The sequence below is a fragment of the Cydia strobilella genome, chromosome 20, assembly GCF_947568885.1.
Source record: "Cydia strobilella chromosome 20, ilCydStro3.1, whole genome shotgun sequence".
NCBI classification, from domain to species: domain Eukaryota; kingdom Metazoa; phylum Arthropoda; class Insecta; order Lepidoptera; family Tortricidae; genus Cydia; species Cydia strobilella.
In genome coordinates, this window is record NC_086060.1 from 11844320 (window position 1) to 11870151 (window position 25832).

At 41.8% G+C, this 25832-nt stretch overlaps 1 protein-coding gene across 1 annotated transcript; it reads right to left on the minus strand.

The window, feature by feature from the left end:
* Positions 1–794: 794 nt before the first annotated feature.
* LOC134750797 (uncharacterized) lies at positions 795–25014 on the minus strand. Its single transcript, XM_063686041.1, has 4 exons — positions 24951–25014; positions 21508–21605; positions 20937–21002; positions 795–1180 (listed from the first exon to the last, which is right to left on the minus strand). Exons 1-4 carry the CDS (start codon positions 25001–25003, stop codon positions 795–797), a joined length of 603 nt encoding a protein of 200 aa, XP_063542111.1. The 5' UTR covers positions 25004–25014.
* Positions 25015–25832: the final 818 nt, after the last annotated feature.

Below are 25832 nucleotides of genomic sequence, written 5' to 3' on the forward strand. Positions count from 1 at the left end.
CCTTTGGGTACGGAACCCTAAAAAAGTCTTAATTCCTATGGTCGCCTCCCCCTACTGAAAATTACTGCCTCCAACCCAGTAGTCAGCCAAGGGTGGCTAACTATTGGATTGTGTATAAAAAAGTAGTTCCCAATAGTCAGCCGCCTTAAAAATGATACTTTTATATGGATTTATATTTATTTTTTATTTTTACCGATAGATTAAGTATTTCAGTATGTATATGTGAAGCAGTCCACATTCTTTTAAGAAAAGATCACGATTCGGCTGCTAGTGCTAACGTCTTATTAAAATGCCATTTGACACTCCAAAAAAAAATGGCGCATGACCTGTCGGGGACAATCTCCGGATGTATTATGTGCACTCGGGGATGGTATCCGCCACGTGTATCCCTTGCTTTTAGATTAAATTGTCTTTAAGGGCCTCTGCTCTGTTGGCTTCGGCCCCACGCATGTCTCCCAAAAGTCCGGGAAAAGTATGGAAAGGACAAACAAATAATAATAAAATGCTTTATTGCACAATACAAAAACGTTAAATTGTTTTATTTCCTTTTATACTTGAATTGGTTTCGCCTTTTCACTATCTGAAGGTTGTCTGGAAGAGATCGCTGTCTAACGATAAGTCCGCCTGTTGTTACCTACATAAATACCGAATACCTAAATACCGTTACCGAAATAAAACAATTTTCATTAAAAACTATTTAATTGTAAATCGGACAGATGGTAGCAGTCGCAACAGTCTCGAGACTGTAGCGACTGCTACACTACAACTTTACTGTCCGATTTACAATTAAATAACTAATACGCTTTATTAATAGCTTCAGTAATAACTTCAGTAATAGCCTCAGTAATAGCTTCAGTAGTAGCTTTATCTCCATTGTTTTTTGTAAAATTTGTAACCGTAACCCATTCTGTTTTAAAATTACCGCCTTGATCTGTTACTTCGGTACCGTTTTCATCAGTGACATTAAGGAGAGCTGCCCATTGTGTTTCGGCATTACCGTCTGGATCTGTAACTACGGTACCGTTTTCATCAGTTACGTTATGGATCTCGTATTGGACTGTAGTAGTAAGAACAGTAGAGGGGTAGGTGGCATAGCCTTCGAATTCGGTGTCGTCGCCTAGATCTGCTACGTACATTTGCTTTAGCTTGGTGTTGTTGGACATTTGGTCGTAGGTCATGTCTGAAAAATAAAAAAACAACGAAAAAGTACCTATGCTATCATTTTATGGGAATTATCAACAGTTCCCTTTTAAATAGAAATAAAAAATAGAAATATGTAATTTACTAGTAAGAAGATACAAAAGATAAATTATACAAAACAGGAAAACATAGAAAGGGTGAAGTGCTACGAAATGGTTTCATTTCAGCATAATACTGGCGACTTCCAGCGCTGATTATCCGATCAGACTATAAGGTGAAACAATCACGGCAGGTAACGAAAATAATCAAGTAAAAGAAAAACAAAACATAGTATTGGGAGGTCTAACCATTTTATTAAACCAACGGTAGGTGTGATAAAAATACATTTATTTGGCACAATGAATATAACCTCTTTTAATAGAACTAACCACACGACGGTGGGTACGCTTAGACACAACTTATAATTAGTACTAAATATATTAAACCGGGTTACTCACAGAAGATTTGTTATTAAAATTAATTATTATCTTGAGTTGTAACAAAACAAAACGTATTGACCTGCTAACAATATAAATACCTTACGACTTGTAATATTGATCGAAAGTTATCGCTCGAACGCTACCTCACCAATGATTGTTCAATATTCAAGATGATGGCATTACAAATACTTTTTATACTATACTTAGCTTAGTTAATCTAGAAGGATGTACAGTTATTACTAAAAACCTATATAAATCTCTTTGCTCGCCTACAATTACCATTAAATTACATTTTATATTTACTTTTAGTATAACACATTCATTTGGTTGGTACAAATGATACAAATCTGCTATTAAATGAATGTAAGTGGTACATTGTTTGATTAATAAATATTAATATGTAAAAAAAATGGTAAAATGGTTTTTTTTTCATCATTAAATAGGTAGTCAAAATAAAGGGGTATCACAACCTACCTCGGAAGCTGTCACAACTTACCTCGGTGTTAGGAGAGTTGTGACACGGGGAATTATTCTGGTTTTCGTAGATTTTTCTCAAAAACCGTAATACTTTTGTTCATGTTCGTAACAGATTTTGGAAAAGTATGAATTAAGCTGCACATTATTATACACTTTATAGCGATGGTATACTTGGTACCGAGATAATAATATGCGGTTAACATAATAATTGTCACAACTCTCCTTAGTATCCCTATCACTTTCTGCGCACTTTTTAGAACAATAATGACACACTTTCAGAGCATGAAATATGAAAAAATCTAAACAAGACAACGAAAAAAATAATTAATAAATTAATAATTTGCTACATACAATACAATAAATATAATTATGAGTAAGCTATTGATATGCTGTGCTGTGTGTTTGTGTGTGTGTGTGTGGGTCATGCAAGACATTGTATATTATAATTTACATCTCTACTATACCATGGTGGTGGTGGTGGGTAATACTTTTTTCAATAAATTATTTGTATTTGTATGGTTGCAATAAAGGCTTATGAATTATGAAAAATGTGGATGTGGACAAATAAGTTTTTTGAGCGGTGTGCCCTAACATGCTTGTTATAGTAATTAAGGGTCCCGGCATGCTCGGTTCCCCCATACGTAGTTACGCTTTATTTTAAAACGAGTAGCTAGTTTGTTCTGAAACTTTGTACTTACAACAGGATAAGGTAGTACATCTATGTCTGTAATTAGTTTATGTATTCTATAAATTGTATATACAGATGTCAATCACAATTAAAAAATCAACGATGATCAACTCTGATCTATCATTGTGATTGACATCTGTATATACAATTTATAGATTGTAATAATGTGGTACGTCCCACAATAAAAAAGGAAAAATATATTAACATTTAAGTTTATGTATGTCGCGCAAGATGTATGGAGTCGCACGCGAGAACGCATCTCATGCGACTGACATAGCAAATTTTTGCAGCGAATGTGCGACCATACTCACCACCGGGACCACGGACTACGTTTGAGAGAAGCGGTCATCCACTATTTTTTTATATACTACGTCAGTGGCAAACAAGCATACGGCCTGTTGTTAAGCAGTCTCCGTAGCCTATGTACGCCTGCAACTCCAGAGGAGTTACATGCGCGTTGCTGGCCCTAACACTACGCACCCTCGTTGAGCTCTGGCAACCTTACTCACCGGCAGGAACACAACGCTATGAGTAGGGTCTAGTGTTATTTGGCTGCGGTTTTCTGTAAGGTGGAGGTACTTCCCCGGTTGGGCTCTGCTCTAGATCTGGAATGAGATCCGCTGTGCTGTGATGGTTATTGGCTTGTGGTGTAGGCCACAGCCGAAGATCACCCTGTACAACTAATACCTATCTCCCATCTGATTTGATACGTCACACTCCCATATGTAGCATTCATGCTCTAATGAACACAAACAAAGGAAATCTATTTTAATTCGATTATTACGCAACAATTAACCAGAACAAAGAAACATGTGTACGTTTCACTAGTATATAAGGCCAACATTTGCAATAAAGATTCATTCTATACTCAACTCCAGTGTTGTCATTATACCCCTGGACGTCCCACACTTCATGGCGACCGTGACAGCGGGGCTGCTCGAGGCAGCCCCAGCTTAGACGCTGCCCGGCTGCCCAACCACCGTGCCAGCCGTGCCAGCCAGCCAGTCAGCCAGCCAGCCACTTCATGGCACTGCGCCTGCCAGACGGGCTGCTCGAGGCAGCCCCAGCTTAGAAGCCACTAGCCAGCCAGCTCCACTGCACCAGCGAAAGCCAGTACCATCAAAGTCATGGGAAGTTAGTGCACAAAGAACAGAAAAGAAGAGGTCATCATCGCTCAGAACGGAGCCGCCAACGACGCCAGCGCGAAACAAGCGGACAGCAACACAATCACAACATATACAACCACAGCGGTGCTGATAATAATATGCGCCATTCTTATGTATGCCATATGGAAAAAATACATAAATGTCTCACAAGAAAAATTGAGCGACAAGCGGTATCAACGATGATGCGCAACACCAACAAGGCAGAGCAGAGCGTCTAGCACCCGCCTCACCTGCACCAGCCCTTCTCCACTAACCCCACCGCCAGTGCGCAACAGCAACTACAGGTACAAATTCAACACAACTGCGTTAATTTGATAATTTGCGAAATTTTTTTTTATTAAGGTGTAAAGACTGTTGTAAAATCTCAGTTTCACAATACATGTGAACATTATATGTAAATAACGTACAGACAATTATGACTGACATTCAAAAATTACATGACAAATTAAAATCCTTATAAGAGGACATCAGAAAATTAGGGCCCGAACGCCGGAAAGAGGCTAATGGTCAGAATAAAACCCCCACAAGTTAAAGAATTATATAGTCAGTACGAACAATACATAGAAAAATATAGCAAAAAATAGAGTAAATCCAGTCATACTTCACAAAAATCGAAGAAAGTCATATTAAAATCATAAACACATACGAACAAGACAAAATGACGTCTAATGACAGTTTTAACCTAAAAACGGCGGCAGCACTGCTGCCACCCATGGACGGTTCAGAGGCCGTTACTAAACAGCTTATAGACGCCATAGAATTGTATTCTACACTAATCAAGGAATCAGACGCAAAAATGTTAATAAACTTCGTGACTAAAACTCGTCTAACTCAAAGTGCAAAACTTACCATATCAGATAAGCATACCAGTGTAACCAATTTAATTGATGAAATGAAGCTCCGACTATTACCAACGAAATCAGCAACCGCGATACAAACAAAACTATTAACTACAAAACAAGGGAATAGGACAATCGAGCGATACGGCCAAGAGTTAGAGGAATTATTCGTAAACCTCACAGTAATACAGGCAAATGGGAAGCCACAGGCCTATAAAATCTTGCAACCTCTAAAAGAAAAAATGGCGATAAATAAATTCGCAGAGGGTCTGCGCAATGACAAACTAAGTACCATTGTAGCATCGCGAGGATATTCCTCGCTAAAGGATGCCATACAGGGTGCAAAGGACCAAGAGGTGTCCATATCATATACGCCCGCACCGGAGCAAGTCTTGTACTTTCGGAACAAAGGGCATAAATACCCAAAAAAATAAAAATGGCAAAAATAAAAATATTAACGGAAGAAATATGGAAAAAAAAAAGTTTTTTTAACCAAAAAATAGGAAGCTAAATCAGATAATTATCGCAGTCAAACGATTAGCCTAATCACCTAAAAGTTATTGAGACTCTTATATGCTTTTAATTCCACTACGGGGAGTACGGGGTAGTACACCAAGATACAAACCATAAACGGAACCTTTGAAACTAAAACCATTAGAGCGAGCTCTCAATTGAAAAGGTCCTAAGCCACACGGAAAGTTATTTTATTCCGATGTGTGAAATCACAGATTATATAATACTATACTGTGAAATTAACAAGTCTACATATTATTATGTAACAGCGCGCTATAAAAAAATAATTATTTTGTATCCAAAATAAAATATATTGAATATAATAATAAGGTCGGCCGACCACATGCTGAATACACATGCGCTAAAATACGCTGTGTAAGTACTATATATGTACTCATTTAAAAGACAAGTAACGCGAATCACAAAGAAGCTTACTTACCTACAGCTCGATAGTGTACGGAACGAGCATTAATTCCCACGCGAGGGTATTAGATACATATATGCAGGCACTAAATGCTTGATACATCATGATACGGTCGAGTTACCATGCATGAAAGTCCTTGAACACGTAAGAAAGTGTTAAAAGAAGTTAAAATAATTCATGGTATAAAATAATGTATACACAATAAAGAAATAAATAACAATATACCGTGTATACAAATGAGAAAATTAATGAACAGGTTGAATTTTTTTTTTTTTGTACGAAGGATAGAGACAGAGAACAATTACGCGTATATTCAATGACAATGACACTGACAGAAGATAATTTAGATTAGGAATTATTCTTTTATTTGTCATCCAGTAAGTTTATATTTTTATAAATTACCAAATTTTTCTAGAAAAAAAAAATACATTTTATTCACCAATTATGGATAACTTAACAATGTAACTTAGTAACCATAATACTAAATACTTGCTTAATATGTTGTATTTATAACAGTAAACAAAACAGATATAATATGAACCGTTAAGATACCAATAAACACATGTTGGTGCAACAATGCATTCCATAGCCATATAAGGAACAGGTAGCATAAGCAAATTGTAAACACAGATAATACTTAGACTATTTTTGCTTCTTATTATATTCCAACATAGAATTATAAGAAACCATTATATAACCCATAGAATTAAATAAAATAGAATTACTAAAACAAAAAAAAATACTAATTACCATTTTATTATATTCCAAAATAGAATTTTAAGAAACCATATGTACACCATAGCCATAAGTAAAATAAGATTATATAAGCCAAAAAAATATTATTATGTTATTAACTATTTTTTTGTCTCAAAAAAACGGGGAAGCTGTGACCTTCGACTTAAAATAGGGTGACTGCTATAGTTATTGGTCATAGTAATTGACCACTCCTAACAAATCAGAAAGGAACAAGCCAATTAAAGCCTTATTGTTGTGCCTTACAGTAGTGGCCACAGTTACTATGTAGTAGCCAATAACCATCACAATCACAGCACAGCGGATCTCATTCCAGATCTAGAGCAGATCCCAACTAGGGAAGTACCTCCACCTTACAGAAAACCGCAGCCAAATAACACTAGACCCTACTCATAGCGTTGTGTGAGTAAGGTTGCCAGAGCTCAACGAAGGTGCGGTGTGTTAGGGTCAGCAACGCGCATATAACTCCTCTGGAGTTGCATGCGTACATAGGCTACGGAGACTGCTTAACATCAGGCGGGCCGTATGCTTGTTTGCCACTGACATAGTATATAAAAAAATAGTGGGCGACCGCTTCTCCTTACAAACGTGGTCCGCGGTCCCGCTGGTGAGTATAGTCGCACATTCGCTGCAAAAATTGGCTATGTTAGTGACCTGAGAGCGCACCAGACCTGCTATTACAAATACTACTGCCGGGCTAGCACATGATTAGCGCGAGAGTATCTCGCCGCGACATAGACTACCCATCTCCCTTTAATTCATACAGTTAGTAAAAGACGGGTAGTCTATCTCGCGGCGAGATACTGTCGCGTCAATCATGTGTTCAGCCCACTGTATCTACTTCTAATACTGAAGCGCGACTGTAGCGACTGCTACCACCTGTCCTGTTTACAATTTAATACCTATTAGCTTTAAATGAAAATTGTTTTATGTCCTTTTATAATATACTTGAATAATGTTACGCCTTTTCACTATCGGAAGGTTGTCTGGAAGAGATCGCTGACTAACGATAAGTCCTCCTGTTGTTCCCTACATACATATGTATATGTGTGTGTAGAAATGTATATAGGTATAAATATAACTGTTCATACTTATGTACCATTTCTTTTGTTGTGTGCAATAAAGCTTTTTGTTTGTCCTTTCCATATCACGGGACCATAGAGTCCCGGACTATTGGGAGACGTACCTACATAAAATATAACTGATAATTTGCAACAATACCGTCGATCCACGTATTCGGTGTTTTCTTCGTAACTGTTTTTGTTGTTACTTCGCCTGTTCCTTTGGTATTGTTGGGTGAAAATGGGTACCATTCTGTGATGACATTACCGTCTTGATCTGTTACTAGGTTACCGTATTGATCAGTAACGTTATGGAGTGCTACCCATTGTGTTACGATATTACCGTCTTGATCTGTTACTTCGTTACCGTCTTGATCAGTGACTTTATGGAGTGCGACTTTAGTTTTTACTTCGGCATTGTTTTTATATAAGTCCCCGTATGCGAACCATTGTGTTACGATATTACCGTCTTGATCTGTTACTACATTACCGTTTTCATCAGTGACGCTAAGGAGTGCTACCCATTGTGTTACAATATTACCGTCTTGATCTGTTACTTCGTTACCGTATTGATCAGTGACTTTATGGAGTGCGACTTTAGTATTGTTTCCATAAAAGTCCCAGTGTATAACCGACAATGGGTACCATTGTGTTACGATATTACCGTCTTGATCTGTTACTACATTACCGTTTTGATCAGTGACGCTAAGGAGTGCTACCCATTGTGTTACGACATTACCGTATTGATCTGTTACGTCGTTACCGTATTGATCAGTGACTTTATGGAGTGCGAATTTTCCTGTTACTTCGTTTTCATTATAGTCCCCGTGTGTAACCGCAATGGGGTACCATTCTTTCTTGACATTACCGTCTTCATCTGTTACTTCATTACCGTATTGATCAGTGACGCTAAGGAGTGCTACCCATTGTATTACGATATTACCGTCTTGATCTGTTACTTCGTTACCGTTTTCATCAGTGACCTTATGGGTCTCGTATCGGACTCTAGTAGTACGAATAGTAGGGGGGTAGGTGGCATAGGCTTCGAAATCGGTTTCGTCATCTAGATCTGCGATGTACATTTGCTTTAGTTTGGTGTCGTTGGTCATTTGATCGTAGGTCATGTCTGAAAAATAAAAACAACGAAAAAATACGTAATGCCATCATTTTATGGGCATTATCAACAGTTCCCTCCTAAATAAAAATAAAAATAGAAATAGGTAATTTACTAGTAAGCACACGCATTTCAGCATAATACTGGGGGAGGAGCTAGGGTATGACCTTGGTGGGAATCGCTGATAGTGAGTACAGCATTACCTACAAAATGCCAAGAAGCCATCTGCTGTGTTCGTAGCAGAACACCGTATTGTTCGCAGAGCTCTGGCCAGTCCGCGTCATCCACGTCCCCGCCGTCCCCTTTGGGAACTGCTACAACCGCGCCGCGCGACGCCGCTACCTTTGTATTGCAGCTGAGCTGAGGATGCAGGGCGAAAGGCGAATCTTCTGCGCCTCAAAGCAGAACCGACTCACTAGGGAGGAAACCCGAAACAAAACCGAGCATGCCCAACGGCTCCAAGGCGGCTCCATGCCCACCATTGGGCTAGTGTTTAGTGGGCTAATCCCTCGCTTACCCAAAATTAACTGATTAAAGAAACCGACACAGTGCAAAACCAGACCGATCCCTCTCATGCGTAAAGAGCAAACTGGATTGCGACCCCACAGATCATGCACGGATCAGGTCAACACGCTGCGTATCATTTTAGAACAGGCTACTGAATGGCAGAGGAAAATGTACCTAACATATTATGTAGACTTCGAAAAAGCCTAAGATATGCTAAGGTATAAGGTGTATCTGGAACCAGCTGCGTGAAATTGGTGTCCCCGAGAAAATCACCAACCTCATAAAGGCTATCTATAAGAATTACTCTTGTAGAGTGACGCACAATGTCCTCATCTCGAAGGATATTCCACTGAATGTGACAAGGGTGTCTTCTCTCTCCTCTCCTCTTCCTTGTTATTCTCGATGGCATCATGCATCATACCATTGACAATAAGCGCCGCGGCATAGAGTGAGGACTCTCCAACATCTTAGAAGATGTGGACTATGCCGGTATCCTATGCCTGCTGACGCTACACACGCGCTGATATGCAAGCCAAGCTGGACGACCTTCGAAGTGAGGCAATGAAGACGGGACTCAAAGGCAACACCCGGAAGATTCAGGAGATGAGGTGCAGGGCGTCAAGTACCGTGCCGCTCCTTATTGGCACAGAGACTGTAGAGCAAGTCCACAAATTTACTTACCTCGGGAGCGTCGTGTCGGAAACTGGAGGGACCGCAGAGGACCAGCCAAAGCAAGAGCAACCTTCACACAGCTCCACCCCGTATGGCAATCAAGTAAGCTGACACGGAGAGTCAAGCTCAGAATATTCCGGTGAAACGTAGAAATAACCGTATTGCTGTATGGATGCGAGACGTGGAAGGTCACAAAAGACTTCTCGCGCCAGCTACAAGTCTGTACTAACCGCTTAATAAATACCGCCGAAATAAATATAAAGGGGAAAAATTCAATGTCTTGGGTGGGACTTGAACCCACGACCACTGGATCACTAGTACAGTGCTCTACCATCTGAGCCACTAAGACCGTACCCAATGCAGCGAATATTTCCACCAGTATTATATTAGCCATTAGGGAGGCTTTAGCATCATCTCCGTAAGAGTGTTACACTTCTTAAACGGCTACCGGAGTTTCAAGCCATATTGGAAATTCACCAGTAACGATGCGCTATCCCATACTAAATTAATTTTATTTTATTTATTACGCCTATTTTATTTTGCACAAATGCAAGCAGTTCACATATCACAATATTGTCCGTCGCACACTTAATTACGTTATCAGCCATTATAGCGGCAAAAAGTACACGTCCGGTCGGTATCGCGCGTACGAGACTTAATGCCGGTAGTATTGAAATTGGCCTAAAGTTCGTGGGATCTGTTCTCGTTCCTGATTTAAACGGCGGGATAATTTTGCTATATTTCATAATATATGGGAAATTTCCAGCATCAATGCATCTGTCGAAAATCTCAGCCAAGGATGATGTAATCGATTCAATAATGGAATGTAATACTTTGACTGACAGGCCCCAAAGATCTTCTGTTTTTTTTAAATTTAGTGACCTAAAAGTCTTAAGAACAATGTTCGGGTCGACATATGAAAATGTGAAGATTTGTGTACATTCCGCCACAATAGGGGAAAGCGAGGAAAGTCTTGCCAATAAAATTCAACCACTCAATGCCTCAAATTTATCTTTCTTTATGCAGCCTACCGACTTTAGAGAAATTGAATTCATTATTATGCAGCTAAAAGACCACAGCGCACCAGGCTTAGACGGGATTAGTAATAAACTCCTAAAATATATAAGGTATATCATCAGTGAGCCACCTACTCATATCTATAATCTTAGCCTTAGCTCAGGCTACTTCCCTGATCAATGGAAGACAGCTTCCGTTACCCCAATTCACAAAGCCGGAGCAAAAGACATTCCCGGAAACTACAGGCCCATATCCCTCCTTAGTGCTTTTTCCAAATTTCTAGAAAAGCTCGTAAATTCCAGACTCGTTAAATACTTGGAAAACTTCGGTCTCCTCTCTGATAGACAATTCGGTTTTAGACGGAATCGATCCACGGAAGACGCCACTTCCCTTCTAGTCAACCTTGTTTCTTCTTACTTAGACAACAATTTAAAATGCATCGGCGTCTTCCTAGATCTTGCTAAGGCATTCGATTCGGTATCAATTCCGATTCTACTCCGGAAACTGCAAAACGTTGGTATACGTGGCGTCCCGCTGTCATGGTTTGAAAGCTATCTGTCTGGAAGAAGTCAGCAAGTTAAAATAGACTCACACAAAAGTCCAGAGGAGCCTATTAAGTTCGGCGTTCCACAAGGCAGCATTCTCGGTCCCACCCTTTTCACAATTTATATCAACGATATTTTAAAACTCCATATTCCAAATTCTGAAGTAATATGTTATGCTGATGACACCGTAATACTTTTCAATGACAAGGACTGGGAAAGAGTCATCGCTACAGCAGAGCACGGCATGAAAATTGCAGCGCATTGATTTCGTACCAATCTCCTAACTCTAAACAGTGATAAAACCAAATTCATATGCTTCCATAAAACTGCCTTATCGAAACTATCTTGTGACCCAAAAATAAAAATTCACCTATGTAATGATTCTTCCACTAACCTTTGTAATTGTGATCATATCCAGCGCACAGACGTTATTAAGTACCTGGGCTTATTAGTTGATGAAAAACTAGATTTTAAACATCATATTCATAATCTCGCTGATAAAGTTAGGAAATCCATCTTCATTTTCAAAAAGCTCCCCAATTCAGCCTGCAAGCCTTAGCTAAAAATGGTATATACTGCGCTATGCCAACCAGTGATCAGTTACTGCATTACAGTGTGGGGTGGAGCACCTAAGACCACGATGCTGGAACTCGAAAGAGCCCAACGCTCCATGTTCAAAGTAATGTTTAAGAAACCCTTTCGATTTCCAACATCAGATCTCTATGCTGAAGCGAGGGTTCTAACTGTTCGTCAACTGTATCTGCATAAAATAGTTGTGCTTACGCATATTTCATCCAAGTACTTGACTTGTTACAATTCGCTCCTTAAAAAAACGCATATTTAATTTACCGGTACCTTAAGTATCGTCTGCTTTTGCTAAACGTTTTGGGGACTAAATACATAAAGGCAGCATCCTATAACGCCATTCTCAAGCTTTGTGACTTAAGGAACAGCACTGTAAACGAGGCCAAAAATACTACTTTTAAATTACTTCAATCTCTGAATTACACAGAGACAGAAGCTATTATACAGAGTTATCATATAACATAAATTTTAAATTTATGTTATATGATAAAGTATGACTTGCATACGAAACAAAATTCTGTTGTACAAATGTAACTGGTTCCCCGCGATACAGGTGCAACCTAGTGCGGGGGCCCTTGGTAACTATGTTTTGTAAATCTGTTTGTGAAATAAACTATTCTATTCTATTCTATTTGTTTCAAAATTTCTTCAGCGACGTCTGGCAATAAATTAAGAGATTTTGTTGTTTCTACCGGTATATCCGAGAAAAACCGCCGAAAATGATCTGCCACTTCACGGTCGGAACTTAATAAAGTCAGAAATTCGTAGGTTGTAGTGCGGATCCTTCATTTTACGTTTTCCAGTTTCATTGCTGATTACTTGCCATACAGTTTTAATTTTATCATTAGAATTTAGGATCTTTTTTGGAGGAGTAGTAATCGGCTTTAGCGGCGACACACATCTTAAAAGATTTAGAAAAATTCATAACGTAATCCAGAAATTCCGGCCTTTTATCAGTTGCTTTTAAATCATATAAAGCTTAGAGTCGGCGTCTTTTCTCGTGAATATTATCCGGCGAATTAAATTATTGGCCTTGCCTTACCTTCTTCTGAATGAAACAGGCATCAAATTCCATTTTATTACAGTTAAACAATTCGGAACTCAAACAGTCAGGGTCCTCCTGAGTACATAAAAGACAACATAATTGTTTAGTGATAATAAGATTGAATAAATCTAGGCGCCTTTAGGAAATCGGCCTGCACAATGCACACTCTAACACAATCTTGAGGAATTTCGTCAGTTTTCCCGCTGAAAGAAGGTTTTAGTCCACAGTGGTGCCAAGCAGACAAAAAATATAACATACGGGCGAAATCCAAAATTCAAATAATATTATCATAGACATACATCATCAGCCAGTACAAAACTAGTTCAACACATTCTTCTTCAATTATCTTCTTAAAGTCCCGTCATCATCTTCTAAATTTTTTAATGATTCCTTTACGTTCCAGGCAGGTCGGTGGTGGAACTCATTGCCTTACCGACTTAAGGCATGCTAAATCACTGGGGAAATAAACTTTATTACTTTAAATAATACAAAATATATAAAATAATATCATAATAAAAAGAAGGGGAATCTAGTGTTCTATGATGAGTATTCCACAACCGTCTTCGCAACAAAATCTTTCTATTCTTCTTCTCGTTCCTCTAATTTTCATGCAGACCGCTCTGATGATTGATATTTGTATTTTGACTTTGATCCAGCTTATTATTTGTGAGTATGGTTAGACCATTTTTAGGGTTCCGTACCCAAAGGGTAAAAACGGGACCCTATTACTAAGACTCCGCTGTCCGTCTGTCCGTCTGTCTGTCCGTCTGTCCGTCTGTCACCAGGCTGTATCTCATGAACCGTGATAGCTAGACAGTTGAAATTTTTACAGATGATGTATTTCCGTTGCCGCTATAACAACAAATACTAAAAACAGAATAATATAAATATTTAAGTGGGGCTCCCATACAACAAACGTGATTTTTTTGCTGTTTTTTTCCGTAATGGTACGGAACCCTTCGTGCGCGCGTCCGACTCGCACTTAGCCGGTTTTTCACATAGCTTTAGATATGTTTTCTTTATAAAGGATTCATATTCAATTCCGACAATGCCATCACAGGAGACCACAAGGGGGGTAAATGATGCTCTAAGATCCTCTGCAGCCAGATCGTATTTGCAATGTTTTTCACGAGCGTGTATTTGGACGATTGTGGGCCATGTGAATAGGTCATACGAAGCGGCGTCGGCATTTACAATGCGAATGTCAAAGAACGTATTACTCGCTGGCCCCCACACACATTCCATTAGTATGTCGCTTATTAGCCCTGGTTGATCAAGTGTGGTGGCTCGCATTATTGGTTCAGTAGTAGCCGAACCCCATGCTCGTTCCGCCCAGATTTTGATGTCGTCTCTGTGTTGGTCGTGGCCTCTTTTTATGAGCCCTCCTCTCTTGCAATTAAGTGCGTGGTTGAGGTTAAAACTATTTTCTGCGCAACCATCGCACGTTGGTGGCAGGCCCGAGGGTTCATGCCCGTATCTGATCGCAAGGCCATCATGAAACTGCGTGTCTGTTAGGTCGATATGATCAGCTTTGGTCGGTATTACTGTTAGCCACTGCGATGATTCTTTTTCAATCGCCCTTTGAATGCTTTTTTGTTTCTTCGTTGTCAGCTTGGTTAGGATTTATTCTAGTTCGTTGTTCATTTTTTTCTCGTTTTTTTCTTTCTTCGTTTAGAACTTTATATACTTGCATTTGGTGGGCGACTAAGTTAATTTCTTCACCGGGTCGAATTGCGTTTATTAGTATTTTGTTTGCATTTAATGATATTTCATGTGAGGTTTTGGCTTGCTTTGTGGGATCATTAATTGCGAGGCCTCCCAGCCTTGCTGGAAATGCAGAGTTCGTGGTCTATGAATGTTACTTCTCTGCCCAGTATGGAGGGCGTTAGATGAGTCCTGACTGCTTTCTTTAGGTCATTGTAGTCTTCGTCAGTTCACCCGTTACTTTTTGTAGGTAATGTAGGTATTGCCATTCATATTGCAGTGATTTGGTGAATGCAGTATGGATAGCTTGAGGATATTTTTCACTGGCTTTGGTGATTTTAGGGATGCAGTCAGTCCAATTTTTCACATTTTGTAATATTTAGTCGGTTTTATCGTTTATTGGTCTAATAAAAATTCCTAAAAACCATTGTGGTTTTACAATTTTGATTGCTAAATCACTTCATATTTTTCGAACTCAAACTCAAGTAAAAGAATATTATTTATCACTTCTGTAATGTTATCTTATGTCCTGTTCCTGTTTCCCTTATTGTTCTTGGCCGCATTGTGGTGTTTTATATATATTCGTAAATATGTTATATATGATATTTATTTATGTATGGTAGTGTATGTAGTTTATACTATTTGCTATTTATGTATGTGTATTGTTAGGTATTATTATTTCTCAATTTCTATCTCACTGCATCACCTACTCACATTACTAGTTTTCTTGCCTTGTCTCCACTACCCTAAGATTGTCTGGAAGAAATCGCTCTTTAGCGTAAAGACCGCCTGTTGTCTACCATAGTTTAAGTGCTTAATTGTGTCATGCTCTTTTTTATATTGGTGAGCCAAAAATAATATTTGTATTGTATTGTATTCTTCTTCGAAATTTTTAACAATTTATTAAGATTGGTTCGATTTTCGTACAATTCTTTCCTTCACCGAACACCAATTTTGTGGTAAACGTCCGTAGGAAGGAACATAATGTTCCTAAAACACTCAGTGCGAGCTAGGCTTCGAATTCTCAACTTCCAGTTTCGTTCGTTTTACCTTAAATTACTATTTAATCTTCTAAACTTATCAACGTATGTCTATTTTAAAAATAAGCGGCGTATGGAAAAAATAAAAAAGTAAAAAAAAATATTAATCGTTTATTGTACACAAAGATTTCGGAAGAAACAAAAATTATCTGGTCTAACAACTAAGAAACAAATATGTACATTTATGCATTAGCAATGAAGGTTGTACCGGTTCCTACACTAGGCGTAGCCTATCACGTAGGTAACCAATTCAGACACGAAATATCAGTGACATGATTTGTGCGAAATGCCAATAAAACACTATAAATTTAATGAAATTACTAATGAGATTACTAAGCGGATAAGCGGACGAAAACTAACTAACCAGGAGAATAGAGTTCAAGAAAAGCGGTGCCTATAATAAAACATCGCAAATAGAAGACAGTATATGTTGGGACACATGTTACGACACGATGAATTCATAAATACCATTATCGAAGGGAAAGTCGAAGAAAACAGGAAGAGTGGGAAGCCAAAAAGGGCATACATGAATCAAGTGAACAAGCAGTATCAAACAGTAGAGTTGTGCATGCTCGTTCACTGAAAAGATCGCTCCTAACTAGTTTAATCTCACAACTGTACTAGTTCGGCCTTTTAGTACAGTAGTGCACAGAGAGAGTCGACGTTTAGTTTTAGTTCGGTCGGATGAGTCGGATCATTTCGGATCGCTTTGCTGTCATTGTCACTCCTCGGTCCTCGCTCCCATTCTGTTTCGTTCGCGTGTAGTGTACTAAAACGTACTAAGAGCAGAATCATTAGGGAATAGTTCGGTCTAGTACAATGGAGGGAATCGTGACTTTTTGATTTTAGTACATGTACTACACAAGCCTATCAAGCTGTCAAGAAAAAGGCTAAGGAAAGAAAAACATAAAGATTATTCACCGACAAGAGACAGCTCTTCCCTTTTTCGTTTATTCGTTTATTGCAGTCATGTACAATGAATTATGTCTAGGACTTATTACTATGGTACATGAACCCGGATAGGGTGAAGCAATTGACTACTTATATCTAACACATAATTTACAGTAATAATTTGTAGTATTGACAATCACCTAGCAACGGGAAAACACGCACGTTAATCTTTTTTCCCTTAAATAAATATATTTTGGATTATTTCTGATGATTCTTTGGCAAATTGGAAGTGGTGAAATATAGACGATCCTCAGATATTGTTATCTCTCCACGGAGACCGCAGGTTGCAGATAAAAACCTGAAAAAGCGCCGTCATCGATAACCCGGCCTACATGACAAGCTGTCATACAGAAAATAAACAAACAAGAAAATATATCTGTGAAAAATATCAACAACAACGGCGAAATTTACAATATCTACAAGTGATTACTATTGTTATTTATACTACTGACCCTCGTGGCACCAAGTCTTGTGAGTACGTCAGCCTTGTCGTTGTGCTGTTTAAGTGCTTCAAGTATATAGCAGTTCTGCAAGGTAACGGCTGTTCCTTTGGATGAATCTTCTTCGCTTTTCGGAAACGTTCCAACGAATTAAGACTATATATGTGTTGTAAATAATTCCTTTTCATTTGCTATTGAGGCCTTACGGTGACCAGAGGATCGCACCAGGATCATCGTATTACCTTATATTTATGTAACATTTTTATATCCCTTTTATATTGTGTTGTAAGTTTTATATTTAATTTAATTATAGAATCATAATTTAGCATAATTTTACATTTAAGATGAGTTCCACCTCCCATACATTGATTTGCCCCCACTGCTCCGAATCGTCTCGTAGATTCACGTCACAGGGCCTTAAGACGCACATTACACGCCTACACAAGAACGTGGCTCCTCAGCGCAGCCAGCCTTCATCTGCTCGGGTGGCTCCCCGCGCCATCCAGTCCGTCCCCCACAGCCAGCCCGGGCGCGCCACTACATGCTCACAGGGCTTGCAACCATCTGGGGACACCCTCAGGAGCCTCGGCACTCTTAAAACTTCAGTACGGGTGCTTCGTCACATACCCCGGGGAGCGAGAAACCTGGCGGCGGAAAAACTATGCAACGTTATTAGTAAGTGCATTGAGACCAATGAAACTACCGATTGGTGTGCGCTACTTACTTTTGCATATTCGGCGCTAAGAGCACCCGACGTTGAGGCCCCGGGCAATCTCACGTCTAAAGTGAAGAATAACTTAGTTGCCACCGGATTTTCGTCTACTTCGCTTGAAAATGTAAGTGCCGCGGAAGTTTCCTCCCGTATGCCCTCTGTCCTAAAGACAATAGAATATAAAGTCTTCGAAGGTGATGTGAGGGGCGCCGCTCGCGTGTTAATGTCAGATGACTCTATAGCACCTCCGGGTCCTGAGACTCTTGCCTCCCTACAGACAAAGCACCCGCCCCCGTCCCGCCCTTTAATTTTCCCCCGGGAGCCAGATAGGACTACTCAAGCCTTGACCGTTAACTTAGAGGAAGTAGTCCAAGCGCTTGGGACTTTTCATAATGGGTCAGCCGCGGGCTTGGACGGAATTCGACCAGCTCATTTAAAAGAGTTGACGTCGAGCTCGGCTGGCGACAACGGGCAACGGTTGCTTGAGTGTCTCGTTAAACTCTGTAATTTTTTACTCAGTGGACAACTAAACCCCGAAGTTTGCCCGTATTTGTATGGAGCCTCTCTGTGCGCGTTAACTAAAAAAGAGGGAGGCGTACGGCCAATTGCTGTGGGAAGCACCTTTCGGCGTTTAGTAGCAAAACTGGGGTGTCGTGCGGTAAGGGAACGAATGGCTGGGTATCTCCAGCCACATCAATTAGGCTTTGGCACACAAAGAGGGTGTGAAGCCGCTATCCATGCCACTCGCACATTTGTAGCTGACCCAGCAAACACAGACTGCGTTATCATCAAGTTAGATGTTAAAAATGCCTTCAATTCCGTGGAGAGAGACGTTCTTTTGAGCGAAATAGAACAACATTCACCGTCTCTATACCCTTTTCTGAACCAAGTTTATCATTCCCCGTCTAACCTATTCTACAACGACTCCTTGATCCTTTCCCAGGTGGGTGCGCAGCAGGGAGATCCACTCGGACCGCTCACCTTCAGCCTCGCTATCCATAAGATAATACCGTTTTTAAAGTCACCTCTTAACACATGGTATTTGGACGACGGGACATTGGGAGGAAAACCTGATGTTGTAAAGCAAGACTTGGATTTTCTTCTTCCACGTCTTAAGGAGATGGGTCTGGAGGTGAACGCGACCAAGTGTGAATTTTTCTGCTGCAGCCCCACTTTTTCTTCTTCCTTGTATTCTTTTCAGACTCTGCTTCCCGGTCTCAAAGAACTTTCACGCACCACTTTTTACCTTCTGGGCTGCCCAATATTCCCAGACGCCATCCCGGATGCAATAGAGGCCAGGAAACGGCTCCTTCTGCGCGCCCGGGAGCGCCTCAATAATATAGGTACCCACGTCGCCCTAGTTTTACTTAGAATGTGTTTTGCGGTTCCAAAAATAACGTACCTTTTAAGAACCACCCCGACGTGGTTGTGTCCTGATGAGGTGTCTTCTTTTGACGACACCTTAAAGGATACAACAGAAACCATCTTAAATGTGTCGCTTTCTGATGACCAGTGGACCCAAGCTTCTCTGCCTGTACGTCATGGTGGTCTGGGTTTACGGCGCGCGAGGGACGTAGGCCTGCCAGCCTTTCTAGCGTCAGCGCATGGGGTCGTTGACCTTGTCTCTAAAATGTTACATTCTCATGGAGACAGGGTTACGATTCCCTTTGTTAGCGATGCGCTGGCAATATGGTCAGATCGTTACCCAACTGTGTCCGTGCCTGAGGCTCCACAAGTGCAGAGAGCGTGGGATGACGCGGGTGCCAGAAACACACTTGCCCGTCTCTTGAGTGCTGCTACGGGTGTGGATTTGGCAAGACTCCGGTCGGTGTCAAAGGTAGAAGCGGGAGCGTGGTTACAGGCATTACCTTCCCCTCACCTGGGAACACTCCTCGACAGTGACTCAATGCGTGTGGCTGTAGCTCTTCGCCTGGGCTGCGATGTTTGCATATCTCACAAATGCATCTGCGGCTCCACGGTGGAAGCTAATGGCCATCACGCATTGAGTTGCTGTCGCTGCTCAGGAAGATTTCCCAGACACCACGCGCTTAATGACATCGTCCGGAGAGCCCTAATATCCGCGAACATACCGTGTGTTCTGGAACCACCGGGTCTCTGTCGCACCGATGGCAAAAGGCCGGACGGTTTAACGTTGGTGCCATGGCAGAAGGGGAAGTGCCTACTGTGGGACGCCACGTGCGTCAGCACTTTCGCCGCGTCACATCTCAGCCGGACGGTGCAGACACCTGGCGCTGCGGCAGAGTCGGCAGCTTCAAGAAAGAGAACGAAATATTCCATCCTCGAGGCAAATTATTATTTTGTACCCCTCGCCTTCGAGACAACGGGGTGTTGGGGGTCTGACGCCATATCGTTTATTAGGGAGGTGGGACATAGGATTAGGGAGAGGACCTCTGATGCTCGCGCGGGTTCGTACCTGGTGCAAAGGTTGGCCATCGCTATCCAACGTGGTAACGCGGCAAGTGTGATGGGCACCTTTGCACCCGGTACAGCTCGCGGAGGTCTTTTTGAATAAAATATTTTAGTTAGTTTTGTAGTTTATTGTTTAATTCCATTTTTTTTATACACTGTAATGTCATGTAAATGTGTTTTCAACAAAAAATTTAATGAATAAAATTTACAGTAAGAATAATCAAATCTTTATATTCATAATACGTCACATAATTTACTTACATACATGATTAACCTAAAATTTATTCTAATGATTTAATGTCAATATTTTTGCTAAATAAATAAATTCTGATTCGTCATTATTTGAGTCAAAGTTAGGCAATCAAATTAAGTACTTTAAATAAGTCATACATTGGCGTCGTTTAGGAATTCGTTAACAGTATAATAGCATTTTTCAATTAGGAGTTTTTTAAGGTTATTTTTAAAGGCGGTGGGATTTATTTCGGACTTAAATCTTTCGGGAATTTTGTTGAAAATATCTATAAATCGGGAATGTGGACTATTTCTATGCATTTGTAAGTGTGATTTTGGCAGTGCTAGTCTGTTTTCATGCTCTTAACTTTATGATGATGATGGCATTGATGACGAAACTTACCAACATAAAGGCTCTTTTCAATTACGAGTGGCGTACAGTATCCCGTGTATGCAATCGACCAAACATCTGAAATCCAAAAACAAGTTTTAGGCACGATCGCTTTAAGATAAGCGCTCCGTTCTAAAGAGGTCACAGTCATACACATAACATAGATTAGATTAGATTAGATTAGTCTATATTTATTTCTTAAAGAAAAAGGCACAGTATTTTACAAAAAGGGATAAAACAAAGGCTTTCACTAAAAGATCGTCAACTTAAGATTAGAACAGAAATCAAATAATAGAATATAAAATAAATAAATAAAACAAATATCACAAAAAAAGAGATGTCAATGTATACTTAGCTAGGGCCAACGTAGGTATTGTCGAATGTCAAGAACAAGAAAAAAAAACAACAGAAAACAAAAATATTTACAAAAAAAATACTAAGACATAACGTAACTTCATCAGAGTTTATATCAAAATAAAAATATATTAAATGTCAGCGATCTTAATAGCTAGAATATTAATGGCAGTGTCAATTCATATCATAGGTATATTGTTATTTATAATGAATGTAATAATTTACTTACTGTCAAATCTGGCGACACAATTGTGGAATTCCATAGCGCAGTAGTTATCGAAGCTATGGTATTGGTAGTCTATGGTCCGAGCGCAGATCGCACCTGTCCTATAAATAGGTATAATATTTCAGGTTTAACTAAAAGAAATGATTAGACTATGCCGTCCGGATATAGTTTTAATGTCAATTAATGTATGTTCGAATTAAGGATGACTCACGTTAGACCGGGCAGTGACCGGGCTGGAGCTTCCGGCGCCTACTTTTCTATGACATGACAGGTGATCACGTGATGTTTTCCAAAGAAAACTAAGCGCCGGAAGCTCCGGCCCGATCACGGCCCTTTTTTTTTTTTTTTGATGACCCAGGGGGAATCCTTTATGGATCCCACTGGCCCGGGAGAAGCCTAGTGGGTATGTCCGACTCCCACGGACTAAACCCCCTGGGGTGTTCCGCCGCGTGCTTTGTAGACGGGGTTTCGGGAACTCGGTTGTAGACCTCCGATACCCCGTCGGCGTTGTTCTTGCGAACCCATTCTTTACGGCCGCTCTAGCAGCTTACTTCGTTGAAGGCTCCTCGGAACACTCGAGGGCCTTCCAGCTCGAACCTGTTCATGCGGGTGATGGAACTCCCGACCCATCACCCGCTGGGTCCCGTTAAGGCGGCATTATCCTTGATGCGAAGGCTCTTCGCCGCCTACCTGGTCTCCTTCGGCGCTGAGGGAGCGAGTTCGCGTCGTCCTCGCGCGATCGCTCTGCCGCTTCCTTTTGCGTTAGAACAGTGACGCTAAAGGAAGCCACTGCCGCCCATGCCTCCTCACTGCTGATCATACGGCGTATTAGCGCCGGCAGTGAGAGGTCTCCTCCCACAGCCGCGGACAGCGCAGCGCGAGGCTCTGCCCATGCAGGGCATACCTCGCGCGTGTGCTGAGCCGTGTCCACGGCTCCTCCATCACAGTGGTGGCACGCTGTCGTCGGCTCTCTTCCCACCCTCTCACACAGGTACCAGCCGAAGCAGCCGTGCCCCGTTAGGAGCTGTGTGAGGTGGAAGGAGGGTGCACCGTGCTTGCGTTCGACCCATTCTTTCAGAACGGGTCGAACAGCGGCCACCAGGTCCCGGCTAGCTCCCGGGATCTCCAGACGCTCCGACCATTTTTCATATAGCACTTCTCGTGCTTCTTCCCGCCACTTGCGAACTTCTTGAGGGGCGGGCCAGTTTTCCTCCCTCCTTGCTGCCAGCGCCCGCCAATAGACCGCGGACTGAACCTTGGCTTCAAGGTCCCAAGGCGGGCTTCCGGCTAGCAGGCCGGCTGCTGCGTGCGAGTTATCGCGATACGCTCTGGCCACCCTGAGAGCTATGGCCCGCTGCGGCCGACGCAATAGGGCCGCACTTCGAGTTCCCAGGGTGCCCGCCCATATTGGTGCCCCGTAAAGCGCCATTGAGCGCACCACGCTCATATAGAGCCGCCTGGAGGCTCCTCCTGGTCCGCCCAGATTTGGGAGGATCCGCCCAAGCGCTCCGGCTGCAGAAAGCAATTTCGGAGCCAAACGCTTGAAATGTTCCTCGAACTTCCATCTACTGTCGAGAACGAGTCCTAGGTACTTCATCGTCGACCCGACGGCGATGGAAATTCCTCCCACGGTAATTTGGGCTCCCCCCGGTGGTTTGTTCCGAGGCCCGTGGAAGACCAGAACCTCGGATTTGTGCAGTGCGACCTCCAGACCTAGCGCCCGAATCCTGTGCACCACGTGTGCAACCCCTGCTGTGGCTATATAGGCGGCCTCCCTGTAGGTCCTGCCGCAGGCCGAGACGAGGGTGTCATCAGCGTAGCAGGTAATGCTGACCCCCCGTAGAGTGGTCCCGCGTAGGACCCAGTCGTAACCGATGTTCCACAGGAGCGGGCCCAGCACCGAGCCCTGTGGAACACCGCACGCCATCTCCCGCCTCCCCCAGCCATCCTTAGTTGGGAATACCACAACGCGCCCGGCAAAGTAATCCGCCACTGTTTGCCCGATCACGGCCCGGTCTAACGTGAGTCATCCTTTAGCCTGATAGTTTAGTTGTAGGTACTTACGTGTATGCCTTCAAGCGACGTATTCTAATGTAATCGTGCACATCGCTCATTGGTCCTGTTTCAGTATATTCGCGAACTCCGTTCAGCTGTAGGTACTTACGTGTATGCCTTCATGCGACGTATTCTAATGTAATCGTGCACATCGCTCATTGGTCCTGTTCCAGTATATTCGCGAACTCGGTTCAGCTGTAGGTACTTACGTGTATGCCTTCATGCGACGTATTCTAATGTAATCGTGCACATCGCTCATTGGTCCTGTTTCAGTATATTCGCGAACTCGGTTCAGCTGTAGGTACTTACGTGTATGCCTTCATGCGACGTATTCTAATGTAATCGTGTACATTGGTCCTGTTCCAGTATATTCGCGAACTCGGTTCAGCTGTAGGTACTTACGTGTATGCCTTCATGCGACGTATTCTAATGTAATCGTGCACATCGCTCATTGGTCCTGTTTCAGTATATTCGCGAACTCGGTTCAGCTGTAGGTACTTACGTGTATGCCTTCATGCGACGTATTCTAATGTAATCGTGCACATCGCTCATTGGTCCTGTTCCAGTATATTCGCGAACTCGGTTCAGCTGTAGGTACTTACGTGTATGCCTTCATGCGACGTATTCTAATGTAATCGTGCACATCGCTCATTGGTCCTGTTTCAGTATATTCGCGAACTCCGTTCAGCTGTAGGTACTTACGTGTATGCCTTCATGCGACGTATTCTAATGTAATCGTGCACATCGCTCATTGGTCCTGTTCCAGTATATTCGCGAACTCGGTTCAGCTGTAGGTACTTACGTGTATGCCTTCATGCGACGTATTCTAATGTAATCGTGCACATCGCTCATTGGTCCTGTTTCAGTATATTCGCGAACTCGGTTCAGCTGTAGGTACTTACGTGTATGCCTTCATGCGACGTATTCTAATGTAATCGTGTACATTGGTCCTGTTCCAGTATATTCGCGAACTCGGTTCAGCTGTAGGTACTTACGTGTATGCCTTCATGCGACGTATTCTAATGTAATCGTGCACATCGCTCATTGGTCCTGTTTCAGTATATTCGCGAACTCGGTTCAGCTGTAGGTACTTACGTGTATGCCTTCATGCGACGTATTCTAATGTAATCGTGCACATCGCTCATTGGTCCTGTTTCAGTATATTCGCGAACTCGGTTCAGCTGTAGGTACTTACGTGTATGCCTTCATGCGACGTATTCTAATGTAATCACATCGCTCATTGGTCATGTTCCAGTATATTCGCGAACTCGGTTCAGCTGTAGGTACTTACGTGTATGCCTTCATGCGACGTATTCTAATGTAATCGTGCACATCGCTCATTGGTCCTGTTTCAGTATATTCGCGAACTCGGTTCAGCTGTAGGTACTTACGTGTATGCCTTCATGCAACGTATTCTAATGTAATCACATCGCTCATTGGTCATGTTCCAGTATATTCGCGAACTCGGTTCAGCTGTAGGTACTTACGTGTATGCCTTCATGCGACGTATTCTAATGTAATCGTGCACATCGCTCATTGGTCCTGTTTCAGTATATTCGCGAACTCGGTTCAGCTGTAGGTACTTACGTGTATGCCTTCATGCGACGTATTCTAATGTAATCGTGCACATCGCTCATTGGTCCTGTTTCAGTATATTCGCGAACTCGGTTCAGCTGTAGGTACTTACGTGTATGCCTTCATGCGACGTATTCTAATGTAATCACATCGCTCATTGGTCATGTTCCAGTATATTCGCGAACTCGGTTCAGCTGTAGGTACTTACGTGTATGCCTTCATGCGACGTATTCTAATGTAATCGTGCACATCGCTCATTGGTCCTGTTTCAGTATATTCGCGAACTCGGTTCAGCTGTAGGTACTTACGTGTATGCCTTCATGCGACGTATTCTAATGTAATCGTGCACATCGCTCATTGGTCCTGTTCCAGTATATTCGCGAACTCGGTTCAGCTGTAGGTACTTACGTGTATGCCTTCATGCGACGTATTCTAATGTAATCGTGCACATCGCTCATTGGTCCTGTTCCAGTATATTCGCGAACTCGGTTCAGCTGTAGGTACTTACGTGTATGCCTTCATGCGACGTATTCTAATGTAATCGTGCACATCGCTCATTGGTCCTGTTCCAGTATATTCGCGAACTCGGTTCAGCTGTAGGTACTTACGTGTATGCCTTCATGCGACGTATTCTAATGTAATCGTGCACATCGCTCATTGGTCCTGTTCCAGTATATTCGCGAACTCGGTTCAGCTGT

Excerpts from the sequence above, each read along its gene's own strand:
- LOC134750797 (XM_063686041.1), bottom strand. The coding sequence starts at position 25,003 with ATGACCAATGAGCGATGTGATTACATTAGAATACGTTGCATGAAGGCA. Across the intron at positions 21,003-21,507 it reads TTGTGTCGCCAGATTTGACA|ATGTTTGGTCGATTGCATAC; the intron begins GTAAGTAAATTA and ends TTTGGATTTCAG. Across the intron at positions 1,181-20,936 it reads TGAAAAGAGCCTTTATGTTG|ACATGACCTACGACCAAATG; the intron begins GTAAGTTTCGTC and ends TTTATTTTTCAG.